General features: G+C 35.2%; 1 protein-coding gene across 2 annotated transcripts; it reads right to left on the minus strand.

The window, feature by feature from the left end:
- Positions 1-63: 63 nt before the first annotated feature.
- LOC112571511 (gelsolin-like protein 2) lies at positions 64-13,074 on the minus strand. 2 transcript variants are annotated; one of them, XM_025250524.1, is made up of 15 exons: positions 12,987-13,074; positions 9,499-9,566; positions 9,112-9,192; positions 8,193-8,266; positions 7,923-7,997; positions 7,500-7,571; positions 6,903-7,033; positions 6,496-6,610; positions 6,183-6,290; positions 5,867-5,950; positions 5,527-5,615; positions 5,264-5,336; positions 4,567-4,662; positions 3,592-3,731; positions 64-2,786 (listed from the first exon to the last, which is right to left on the minus strand). In XM_025250524.1, exons 2-14 carry the CDS (start codon positions 9,512-9,514, stop codon positions 3,636-3,638), a joined length of 1,110 nt encoding a protein of 369 aa, XP_025106309.1. In that variant the 5' UTR covers positions 9,515-9,566; positions 12,987-13,074; the 3' UTR covers positions 64-2,786; positions 3,592-3,635. The 2 variants fall into 2 exon arrangements, with proteins under 2 accessions (XP_025106309.1, XP_025106308.1); XM_025250523.1 differs by lacking the exon at positions 3,592-3,731 and having other exon boundaries at positions 12,987-13,073.
- Between the last annotated feature and the right edge of the window lie 502 nt (positions 13,075-13,576).

Consider the following 13,576-nt stretch of genomic DNA (forward strand, 5'->3'; position numbering starts at 1 on the left):
TTCAGTTTACCAGACTTTCAATTTTATCACATCCACTCTTCAGACTTATCAATAAGATTCATGACAAAGTTTATAGACTTTATTGACTAAAATAGTGTGGAAAAGCTGTATACAGATCAGTGAATTAAACAAGCAGACATTTGTTAAGTATAAAATAAGTGAAGACTGTCGGCGACTGCAACAATACTATGTCACCTTCTACAGAGCAAAATAAAGCCTGGCAAAACTTTTTTTTTTAGTTAAATTTATCTAGAGATTGTTTTAGTTTCTTTTATCTATTGCACAAATTCTGCTTTGATACATTATAAAGGCTGATTCTGTGGTAGATCTACTGCTCATCATCCAAGTTCCTGGAAATGTGCAGCATTTTTGTTGTGCGCAATAGTCTCTTTTTGTGCCTACTAAAAACCTGTTAGCTCAATCAGAATTCTGTCATTAACTACACTGGTAATAATTGTCTTTCAATGTCATGGAGGAGAATATAATGGATCAACCTGTCATTTCTCATCACTTGATGCCAGAGACATCGCGTCTTTCACCTTCATTGCTGTGTATTTTGGTGACCTCTCCAGAATCAACATAAAAAGTCAAAAATCTAACTAGTTAATGACTTAGGGCCAACTCTAAGTTTTAATTAAATCCTTAGCTTGTGAAATATGTATGCTGCATGTCATCATATGAAAAAAAGTTCGGTTAGGTATAACATAGCTTGTAATTTTCTTTTGAGTATTCAAGATAAAAATAAAGACTTGATATCATTATTAGCAGACCATGTAAAAAATGGTCATAAATACTTTCAGCTGGTGTATAATCTAAAGTGTTATTAAAGCAAACTGTTGTTACTGCACCTGACGCTATACTTTTGTAGTGATCTTTCGTCATTCCTCGCTACATAAAAATAGAATTCAAATTTGACTTTTGCTATTTCTATGTCTACTTTCCTAAGACATTTGAATTAAATAAGTTCATATGTCAAGGAATCCACTGATTGTATGGTTATGTCCTTTAAAGATCTAAACTCTGCCTTTATCAACATGCTTGGCATAATATTTTTACATTTTATATTTGATGTTAAAAAAATTAGTTATTTAAAAAATTTAAAACTGAGCTAAATTTTCTTATGATTTTTGTTTATTAAATCTTCACCACCTCTTTAATACATTTGCTTAGTATTCTTAATAGAAAAAGAATTTAATGTCCTGACCTATAACATCAGCAACTATAAAAAATATCAAAATACACTTCACAACTCACTATTTAAGCATATTAAACAAAAACATATTTAAAAATGTAAAATATTTTTGAAATGACCAGAAACTTGGTGGAAAATGAGACAAATCCCTGTAAACACATTACAGCAAAAGAAAAGGAAAAACAACATAACCACCAGTTCAAACAACCTGTTTAAAAATACTGAAGAACAACAAATTCTAGAAATGTCAAGTTTTCACTCACATTCAGGAATCACAATTTCCTACTCCTTAACATAAAATGGGGTAGGACTTTGCGCTGTAGGCCATGACAGGCAAAGACAAATTCAAAGAAGGTGGAATGATCATGTCTTGGGCAGTCTTATGCTGAGTCCAACAATGTTGAAAAGTAGTTTTTTTTAACCAATCTAGCAACATTTTGAAGTGACTTTTAACAAAGTTTCCATTACAAAATAGTCATGCATTCTGACGAATAATAACTACTACTTAAAAATAAATTAATTCAATACTTGGAGAAATTACCATGAAATTTCATTGCTTTCAAAAGGTGGTTATGGAAAAAACATTGGGTCTATTAAAAAACAATTTTGAAGACCAGGCAATACATTACAAGGCACAATTAATGTCACTGCAGAGAAACCCTAAATACCAGTCAGTGCAGCTGGCTCAACATGCAGGTTGCATATTATCAGTATCACGGACCTTCATTAAACAAACTGTTCTGTTAGAAGAAAAAAAAAACCTTTTTCCTTGAATTATGAAGTGAGCAAGCTATGCAAAAAATAGTTAAAGTATCATCCATTACCAAGTATAAATTGCTATTACAAAACAAAAACAATTTAGCAACAGAAAGTATAGTATAAAGCACCAGCACTTTGTTACCAAAAAATCTTACATAATTAGTTCTTGTACTTTTGCTTAAAATCTCTTGGGCAAATCAAGATAAGTCAAATTCCAAAAGAAAGAGCCTTTGCTTGTCTTCAGAACAATTTTAATCTGTCTAAAAGATGGGATTTAATTTTCAGCACTTAATTCTATCCTAAATTAATCATAAAAAAGCATAGACAGACAAATTCTACTTCTTGATGTTTTATCGGAACATGAAATAATTGATATTATCAAATATTGGTATCTTATTCCTGTAGAATAAAAAATATCATCACTCATCATGTGGCATATTTTAAGCTAACAAATGCAAGTATTTGTTCACCAGAATTCCTATTCATGGCCGTAATGAAAACAAAAATGTTTTCTTTTTAATGTACACAATCTACTATGCAACAATACATCTAATATATGAGCAAAGCTTTGATCATAAACTAAACTATTACTGATATAGCAGCACTGCTGCAAATAAGAGCACAAAGCACCTATAACTCAAGCTTACTTTATTTACTCAGCAATAAGAGATCTACTAAGTTGATACTAACAGATGCACAGAGAGACATTTTCCTTGATATGGGAGCCACAGATGTTAGCTTATGCTTTAAGGGCCTTTTCAAAGGCTTCGCTTCTGGAGCCTTCCTTGATCACAGTGAGGGGTCGCCATGGTTTACCAGATTTACTGACGTAGTTCTGCGTACATCAAAAAAACTCAAAGCTCAGTATTAAGGCAGTATTATACACTACATATTAATAGTGATTGTAGAGTGAGAGTTTGTGTGTTTGTGCATGCACAAGTACAGGTGCATGTGCATGCATATGTTCATGTTTGACCTTTCTCACTCTTGCTATCTTCTTATGCTCATCTGCATACATACACACATGTAGTAGACATATGCATATAGTAGATATATATACACATGTAGTAGACATTACACATAATGCAGGGCATAATCAAAAGCACTGCTGAAAATAAAACATTAAATGCTTTAATATAAAATTTTGGGGGATCAGGGTTTAAGAACACATCACGTATTACATATATCACAGACAAAAAGAAGCTAGTGCTGCACTAACTGCTTCTGATCAGTAGGCCAGCAGGAACATTTAGTAAAGGCATTAGTTATCCAGCACCTAAATACAATGTAAATGCTGATACACCAATATCACAACTCTGGAGACATACTCAGGGAAAGACCAGAGCAACTAGAAAGATGGTCAACATCAAAAAGACTATGCAGGGAGAAACCAAACCCCTCTGCTTGCACAATAGAAATGGCAGGCATGTAAGAACATGGAAAACAACAATGGGATACGATGAAGAGAAGAACAAAGTGGCGTGAAAATTCTGCAAATGAACTGCAACAAAAAAAGCAGTTCGCGAGCACAGAACTCATACACAAACTGGAAAGCAGCATGCGCTGATACCAAAATACAGCTAGCATTGTCATGCATGTTGATAACATTATAAGGTGAAAAAGAGTTGGGGTTTCCTCACACTGAGGCAAACTTTTGAAATGAGAAAGGCTGTTGGTAGGCACATTAACCGCGGAGAGCAGCGGCAAAGGTTTCACACTTGGTTCCTTCCCGCAGCACAACCAAGGGGCGCCATGGCTGGCCAGTGCTGGAAATATAGTTCTGCCCAAGGCAAGAGAATGAACTGAGCATGCACACTCGAACCAGTCATGATTTATCTCACAGCAGCTTAGATACCAATGATACAGCTATTTTGACAAGATGCAATTAAGATTACAATGGAAGAACACATAAGAGAAAGAAAGAAATAGCTATTCATGAGGATGTCAATTAAAACATTACAAAGCTACCGCATTTAGATTGTAATCCATGTCTAATGGTTTTACTTTAGCAAATATTTTCCTAAAAAACTAAAACAATTATTAGGAAGGGTCTAGAAACTGACAAATTTACTTTATATTTTAGTAAAACAAATTTATTGTATGTAATGAGTAGCGAAGCAAAGGTTTTCTATTATAAAACAATATATTCATTCCATTGTTGCATCTTTCCAATCATTAAAAACACTAGAAAAAGTGTTATTGTGTCCTTGTTATCTCTTATGAAATGTAAATTTATTCAGATCTAATGAGCAGAGTAAGAGCGAGATAAGCCATATACAGATGGTCTGGTGGTCCAAGTCAAAGTCAAGAAGACAAGAACTTAAAAAAAACAAACCCAAGCTATCACAAAACAAACCTTTGTTGGAAATGGTCATCTGTCATAACATTTTATAACCAAAGGGAACAGACTGAAGGTTAATAAAATCACTGCCCTGAAGAAGACTATAGCTTAATATTTCACTGCTAGTAAAGCCAACCATTGACATAAACTGGTCTTATTCAATAAACTATTAGAGCTTTGTAGATCATCTGCCTAAAAGATAAGTACGCTGGAATTCACCATCACATAAAGAGAGTAGAGATAGAGGAATAAAACTCCATAGATGACTACATACATGTGCTAGGGGCAGGCCATTCTTTTTCTCATCAGGTGAAGCATTTGCACCAATCCACACAAATACTGCCTGACCATTATCAAAGATGAAAACATCCTGAAACACAAATGAAAGAGCACCATGCACCGGCCATCTTTGTCTGCTAACCATGTATTTTAACTTTACTGGGAGTCTGTGTTACTGCATTTGGAAATCTTTGAAATCTTCAAAACAATGTAAATCTTCATACAAGCAGTGTTTATCATTGCAACGGAAAATAGAATGCAATAGAATAACTCTATATGTTTAAAATCTATAGGCAGTTTGCATTATGGCATCAGAAAACAATCTGGTAAAGCTTAGATATGATCATAATAAATGAACTGAACGCTGTAAACATATGCAGTTTCCCCCATTCTCTCTAATTCTCTCTCACACACACACCCACACACACACGTGCATGCAAAAAATTTTAAGTATAATTCATAAACTTTATACATATATATATATTCAGACAACATATATATGTGTGTGTGTGTGCTGCTTAGCCTTACTGATAAATAACTTGTACAACAGCCACCATTTTCTCTTCAGCAATAATTTTTCTTTTCAATTTAATATTTTTTTTGTTCAATTTAATGTGCTAGCAGAATAACATCAGTACAAGTTTCTCTGTTTTAATGATGGTGTGTTCCAAATAATTTCAAAAGCAGCTTACATCACTCTTGAAATCATCCTGAGTTACGCCCCCTTCCTTCACCAGTTCATAGTCACGGGTATCAGTGTTGACTCTATAACAAAACAACAAACATGGTTTTTGGTTGTCATTTACATACGGCTTTTGCTTTTTAATCAGCATTTCTCACTACTTACTAACACAAGGTTTAATTTGCTCCATGTCAAAATATATTTAGGATTTTTTTTTCAAGGTGTAATCAGCTTGAAAAACAAGCAACATAAACAATATCAAGGATTTCTCACCTATAAAGCTTGTTATCTGCTGTGGGGTCTTCATTATCAGAGTCGTCATCATCATCAGGGTCTTCATTCAGATAACCAAAGAAAGGGTGCTACAACATTTGGTAGATCAATATCAATGTAAGATGCAGCTGACCAGAGGAAGAATTAAGTAGATTAATAAATAAAGAATGTGCACATTGACTTAATATTACAATACATAACTGTATCAACATAGTCTGAAAAAGCTATCCTGCATTACAAGATTTTAGAAATATATTTAAAATGTTGGAAATAAAATTATTTGTCAAAAATTACATCTTACATATAATTCATAAATGACGTAAAAATATGAACAACTTACACTGTCCGAAGTGCTATCCTCTTCTAAAACCACTGAAGAAACTTCACCACGCTTAGATTTGATTTGGCAAATAAAGTCACTTGCCTGCAGAAAGACGTAATTTGCTACATCTTTTCAGCAATACACATTTTTATCCACATTTTCAAACTTTTGAAACTAAGCTTACTGACATCAGTACTTAAAAACTCAATGGTTTTTTTCTGCTTTTTTTTTTTGCTGGCAGTATGATTTTCCACAAATACTTGCAAAAGTGTGCAGTTTAAGCAAAATATGAGATACTGGTCTTTATTGTTCTTCATTTATCGTATGTGGTCACCTTATTACGCTCAAATGGGCTTGACTTGTTTCCATTCCACTGGTAGAGAATGTCACCAGCATCTAGAACGTAGACATCATCTGAGTTGAGTGGTAGCCTTCTGGGAACCTGCCAAAATAAAACATGTCTCTAATGCGACCATAAATGACTGACATGCTAAGAGCTAATCAGGATAATAAGTTAAAAACAAAAATACTAGAGAAACAATTAAACATATCCAAAAAGAACTAGAGCAGTTCTAAATGATGTGTATTGGCTCCAAAGATGCAGTAAATGAGTGAGAAATAAGTGCAAGAATGTTTTGGTGGCTTACCTCTTTCAATACCACCTTCTTGTTCTTGTCACGTGAAACAAGTGTCAGTCTGGGAATATACTCAGCCTTGTCTGCCACCCGCACAAAACCACTGTTGACACCACCCTCCATTATCCTATAAACACACATCATTCTATTTTAGTTCATAAATTTTGAAAAAAAACCAAACTGAAATAAATATAAAATACCTGTAACCTCTAACAAAGGAGGACTCAATCACTACTGTGAGGAGAAATACTCAGTTAATCTGTCGGCAAAGGACACTTAGAGTTAGTCCTGACCTTTTGCTAACAATTAATCCTGACTTAATAAGTATCCAAAGTACATTTTCCTAAATGACAGCATATTGATTTAATTAACAAAACTTATTTCTTTGTTTCTGGGGACAAACATTTTAACATACTTACACCATTCCCTTGGGAAAGTAACTCTTAAACAAATCACTCTCATGACCTTGAACTTCACGATGTTGAACAGGCTTGTCGTCAAGGAAAGTATCAAGCTCCACTGTCTTGTAGGCTGCTGTACCATACTCATCCTAACAATGCACCAGAAATACTATTGTATGCTATTATGCCATCCACAGCAAGCTAATAAGCACAAGTCTAAAAAAGGGATAATTATATGAGAAGAAATGTAAGAGAAGATAGGGGGAAAAAACCTGGCCTGATTGGCAACTTGGGTAAATCTGAAAATCATAAACACATTGAAGCACCATATCACATATTAAACTTATGATTATGTGTGGAAAAGTGGTGAATAGCTTCTTGTTTGTTTGCACTGATTTATAAATATTACTAACAGAGAAATGTGATTGGCCAGGTCACTTTACCTCAAACATTCCCAGCATGCTCTGTCAAAAATGAAATGCTGGACTGACTTTAGGATGGTTGCTACTTATATAAATGCCAGATCATGAGCCTGTTGTTGTTTTTGTTTGCTTTGGGGGTTTTTCTGTCAAAAACAAGAAACAGGGACATTGCAAACCAATTGCCATTGCTTACCGTAGAGCTGTACTTTCCAATCCAGAAGTAAACATCATAGTGCAGTTCATCACTATCCTTATCTTTGTAAGTCTGCAAAATATAAATTATAGTCAATTAAGAGAGAAGAATCTTGAACATTTGTAGTACTTTAAGTTTCTTTCTGTTATTCATTACTACAATGTCCCTTCAGTAAGAATTGAGAAAGTGCTCTGAAAAAAATGTTTACTGAAAAGTTAAACTAAGAAAAAGGATGCAAGTTAAGCAATAGCGTTAATGAATTGGAATGTGAGTGTGGGGTGTTGGAAGAGACCTAGACCAAAATCCTATACAGATGGTGAGAAATGGTTGTAATAAAGCAAAGAACTGGTAGGAATGTAGAGAAACTGAAAGCAGGTGATGATAAAGAGATGTAACAGCGAAGAGAAGTACTTATTTACTAACATTCAGAATAATGTAGGAGTCTCCACTGAAGAATTCTCCATAATCTTCCTTTGGCACATCTTTCACTTTGAATTGCTGCAATATAAGCATGGTTGTGAATCACTGTGCCTATGAAAGTACTATTCAGGCAAATACCTATGTCTGCATGCACCCATTCTTTGCATTTGTCATATTTAATGCACAATATGTATGAAAACAAACAAACACGCACATATCTTGGAAAATTAAAATAATTTTTCTAAATTCTGCATGAAAGAAGAGTTTTCACACCTCAATCCGCCAGATTTGAAGACCAGGTGCTCTGCCAGCTCCTTGCCATGCAGGCTCAGTTTTGGCAGACTCCTCTGTTGATGACAAAAACAGAAACCCTTGCTATTATGGCAAAGCAAAAACACATTTATACACAAGCACACCTCCTTCTGTCTGACGTTTTATTTACTGCACTTAAGTCAGACTGGTACCATATGTTTAATTGTTCATTAAAGTGCCTATAAATGATCTTAAAAATTGTTGATTAACCCCTCTATTCCCAATATTTTTTAATGAAATAGTCAATAATTTTTTAATTTACTTTTGTGGTTATTATTCTGGAAATCATTGGTTTAGAATTTTGATATTGAAAACCTGCTGTCTTGTGTCTGCAGCAGACCATAGGATATATAGCTACATTCAATTGTTGATCCATCTGGATGGTCTGGTTACGTCTAAATGCAGTTTTTTCTACATTTTATTCAAGTACTGAAGTCTTCTAAAGTCTTCGCAAGAAGCTAAGCGCTGGTCTTGGCAGACAAGACAGCAATCCACCAATACAGGTCCATGGGTCTAACAGTTACATTCAAATTCCGTCATTTTAGGATCCCATAACAGGTAGCCCGCATGTTGGTTTCTCTTCCCTTACTTGGGACCCTTACTCTTACCGCCTCTCTTGCAGGATGGGATATTGATTTATTCAATGGGTAAAAGATACACAGAAATTGATCATTGTAGACATCCAAGTTATAAAGTGTACACATGCTTTCTATCTTACTTCTACTGTTGAGGACACTTTTAAACCATATGGTCTATGCATCATGCCAAAACATTTTTATCTGTACAGATATTTACAATATTGAACAATATCCAATGTGAACACCACAGATCTAGGTTTTTTTCACTTTTATAACATATCACTTGATTATATAGCACTTACTCTTCACTTTTTTGTCAATGTCAGAGCCAAAGTTGGCAAGGTTAGTCTGCTTCCAGTCATACTTTGCAGCTTTTCTCAGACCTGAAAAAAATTAACATATTCTATCTTACCTAAACATTATTAAATTAATACATTAAAAACATAAAAAAATCTTTATTTCCTCAAGACCTTCCACCAAGTTAAATCCTCCTTCATATAAACAATTTTAACTATGTTTTAAGAAAAAATTTTCTTTCTGGAAACAAAGATTACCTTGCAAGAGTTTTGTTTTAGACTTTTCATAAAGGTTGCTAAATCTGTTAAGTATAAACTAACATTCCATTAACAGTATTATATAACAAAAGCTAAATCAATATTTCTGTTTAATGTTGCTTATGTATGACTCACCTCGACTTCCAGACATGGTGATGAGTTTTATTGTATTTCAGCAGGACTAAATATCTCAAGAGACTGACCTGAGAAGATTTTAAAATAATTGCATATATTTTATATTACAGAAAAAATGTTAAGTTCATTTGCTTCAATCATGATTGATCCCACAAAAATAACCACCATTAAATAACTTTTTTCCATTATGGACATAATAAATTGTGAAATAATTTGTCTAATATTTGTAAATTTATATTCATTGTTTTAGACCTTATTTTTAGTTAGTTTCTTCATATCTGCAATCATATACTAGCAGGGCACTATGATTATAAGTTGTATAAGCTATTGAAAAAGGTGAAAAGGCAAGGCATTATAACCCAAAGGCCTTAATGGACAGTGTGCACCATGTCAACCTGCTGATTTGTAACTTCCCTATTCAAGACCTAGCGGAGCCAAAATATTTTCTAATGATTGGGTAATACTTGGCGTAAGGTACTATTTCCCCAAATATGAATGAATACATCCCTTTCTTCATACTCATCTAGACACATCACCATGCACAGAAAAAGACCAACAAGTTAGGATCATATGCGGACACATTTACACTGACTGCCTCCCTGTCGGTGGGACAGCTGGGACCAGGTGTTATCTGTCATTATAGTTTTGACCTTTTTCTGTGCATAGTGATCTTGAGAACAGAAGGGGTGTACTAACCCATATTTTGAGAAATAGTACTCAGTTTTACCCATTCATTAAAACAAAATGCACCCAATTAGTCCTTGTGTTTACCTGTAGATGGCAGGTAGCCAGGGGAGTTGTCTAGACATATGTCAAAGCATGTTTCAAAACAGCCACATTGAAAATGACAATGACAATTCTTTATTTACGAGAGGTAAAATAAGCAAAAAAAAGAATTAGAAAGCTGGCCATGAAATGGTTGCTTCCTTAGATGCTGCTAGTGATGCTGATTCAAGTAGCTTTATCAGCTTGTATAGGCTGTTTGGTTCCATTTCAAACTGTTTCTATGGACGAAATTTGAGTGTGGGGAAAGAAGGTATGTCTCAGATTTTGCTCACTGTAAACTTCTCATCATTTAACTACCCAAGTCTCTAAATATAGGCTTTTATTCCCCCTTTCTGATGCATCTAATACTAAAAGGAAGTACTACTTTTAAATGCTGCAGCATCTGCAATACCGAATTCTGTGATATCAAAGTTTTTGTTTCAGAATGAACAGAAATTAAGTTCTAAATAAAAAAATTTTTATCACAGGGCTACAGTTAGAATGCTTGGTTTATAACACACACACACAGAAGTTGCAATAGAAAACACAACCTTTTATGTTTGGCTATTTCTGCAGTGACATCATTGCACAAACAGTGAAGCAAGTTTGTACAGTCAGTGCATGTGTGTACACACAGACCTATAAAATGTACATGTACACATTTAAATTTGTGCATACACTCAAATGCATGCATGCATGCACACACACATTCTTACAAAGCCAGTCACTAAGAAAACAACTGACCAGAGAGAGTTGGGAATGTGTTTATGACTCATAGATCAACAAACTTGAATGTACTTAGCCAAGGGCATTCGTACTATATAAAAGCTCGCTGGATACAATGTTTGCAAGAAAGATGTGAGGAAGGAAGTGATACCCTTTGTTCCTTGTCTTCACATAATGATTTCACTTGTCAAAATTGAATTTGGTTTTCACATGAGTCATCCACTCACCTCCAAGTATGTTTGTGCAAATGTGTTTGTCTGAAAATACATTAAGTAGACATGCATGGACAGCCATGCGTAACTTGGTGTGTGTGCACATATAAAGAGAGCGCATTTTGAATTTTGTATACTGTTACTGTTAGCATAAACTTGATGTGTACTTACATGCAGAGATATATATGTACTTGCACTGTTTTTAAAATACTATTTTTATATCACCAATAGTTTGGTGTTTTTTTTAACCCTACTTCAGTCTAGGGTTAACATGACCTAAAGAAGGAAGAGCATGCTGCTAATATAAAAAAAAACCAATGATTTTTCCTGCCTCAACTGCCCTTTTTAAAAAAAACAAAATGGAGGAAAATCTGGTATGAGCTTTTGCATGAAAGTATCACTCTAATGCAGAGTCAACATTTTAAAGGTACTGGCCTTAGTGACAAAACCCTATACCTTTAGACAGCTAGTAAAACTTCCATCCTGTTAATGTTAAATATGATGAATTAGTATTTCAGGCTAGTTTTTTTCATGGATACATTTACTATGTGCCTGAGATTCATTTACTGAAATTTGAAATTCAAGATGCTGCGCCTATGATATCTGATGATCATGGACAAGAGGACTGAACGTGCAGCTGTACGTGTGGGAGTGCTAATTTGCATATGTACAACACAAGAATGTGTTTAAAAACCCTTAAAACTGCATTAACGTGTTATACCTGTGTCATTTATTCTGATTTGTGTGAATGTAGATGTAAAAGACGGAAACCTGTTGTTCCGCTAACCTGCATTAATTCGTCCAAACATTAATTATCACGACCCGTTTATTCTTAATTCTCTTCTTTCTGTCTACGACCACTCCCTTGTGACTGTAACTGCTATGTCACACGACTTTAACTGCATCTCTGTCACATTATCATCTGCATGGGTTTTCCAAGTGTACGCCCCATTGGCATTTCCAGCAGTGTGCGCACGTACAATCGATGACTAATACCACAGATGTGTACTACACGTTTCGTGCTACTGCACTAGTATAGCTGTACAATGTACATGGTATATACGTCGCCTCCAGTATGACACTTCGATCGTTGAACTTCACTGATATATGCATTTTTATCTTGCAACTTCTTTCTCTACAGGATGCGTAAGTAATTAAGAAAATCTTGTAAAGTGCACGGAAGGGAGCCACGTCAACATTCTCCACACGATACAAGGACGGGTGGAAAATCGACTGATCGACAGTTTGTGCAAGACATATGCGCTGCTGCACTGCCATTCGCAAACTGTTCACTGCACAGGTTTTCAAGAATCTAGGGGAACCCATGAACAGCAGCCATGAACGCAGCAGTTGAGAAAACCGCTACTTATGCGGAGAAAAACAGTGACGGACCGCTTCTAACCAGTCATGCATGACAAACAAATTAAAAAGACTATAATAATGCTAAATAAATATTAAAAATATGTGTGTAATGTCGCATTTTATGCTCTTCATTTCTATTTTTTCACGAGCTCTTCCCGAAGAGGGTGCTCATGACAAAAAAGAAGTAACTTCGCGGGTATACTCAAGTATAGGCTCGAGGGTGTGTCTCCTGTAAGTACACAGACCAGACGCGAAAAACAAAGACCGTCAATGTTTGTTTTCACATCGCCTTCTTCCACAGCATTTCAATATGGTTGTAAAATTAATCTTTATCGTCACATGACAACTGTCATTATTTTGAAAACATAAAAACAATCGCTTAATTGCACAGAAGTGAAAATGAGACAGAAAAACAATCCCTACCTGCAGCGTACTCGGTGGATGCTTGTGTGCAAAATAACTTCCGGATGTGTGCTGACCCTGGTGCTACCATATATGGACGAGGGCTGATCTGATTGGTTCTGGCAGGCTACAGGTCACGCCTCAAGCGTTGATGTCGGCGCTGAGCAAGTGAAGTGTAACCAGAGCAAAGATATCTATCTTCTCTAATGTAACTACCGAATATAGGTCCTTGGTGAGACCATCTGATAGATTGATAAGCAATGTTGGAAATTATCAGTTAATGCAGTCAACAGCAGCTCCTCGCCTCAGCTACGCATGGTTGAACTTGTTTTCCCCAAGCAGTCGAAAAAAAGTAATGACGATCGACAGGGAGAGAGAGAGGAATGTCGATCTAGGAATGCAGAAGACCACAGTATACGTGCTACTGTGTATGTCAAAAGTATCATCGCATTTCTTTTTCTTTGATCGAAAGATGCAATCGATCACTGCCTCGGTCAAAATGTAAACGATCACAGGAGAGAATCAAGATGCCAATTATAATTATAATCCTTTAGCCACGATTCTATAATGGTTCTGCAGGAGCTGATCAGATATATATGTATAGACTTAAT

This window comes from Pomacea canaliculata, linkage group LG9, assembly GCF_003073045.1.
Source record: "Pomacea canaliculata isolate SZHN2017 linkage group LG9, ASM307304v1, whole genome shotgun sequence".
In the NCBI taxonomy this organism is placed as follows: Eukaryota; Metazoa; Mollusca; class Gastropoda; order Architaenioglossa; family Ampullariidae; genus Pomacea; species Pomacea canaliculata.

Excerpts from the sequence above, each read along its gene's own strand:
- LOC112571511 (XM_025250524.1), bottom strand. Across the intron at positions 5,616-5,866 it reads AGGATAGCACTTCGGACAGT|CACCCTTTCTTTGGTTATCT; the intron begins GTAAGTTGTTCA and ends CAAATGTTGTAG. Across the intron at positions 3,732-4,566 it reads ATGGCCTGCCCCTAGCACAT|AACTATATTTCCAGCACTGG; the intron begins GTATGTAGTCAT and ends TGCCTTGGGCAG.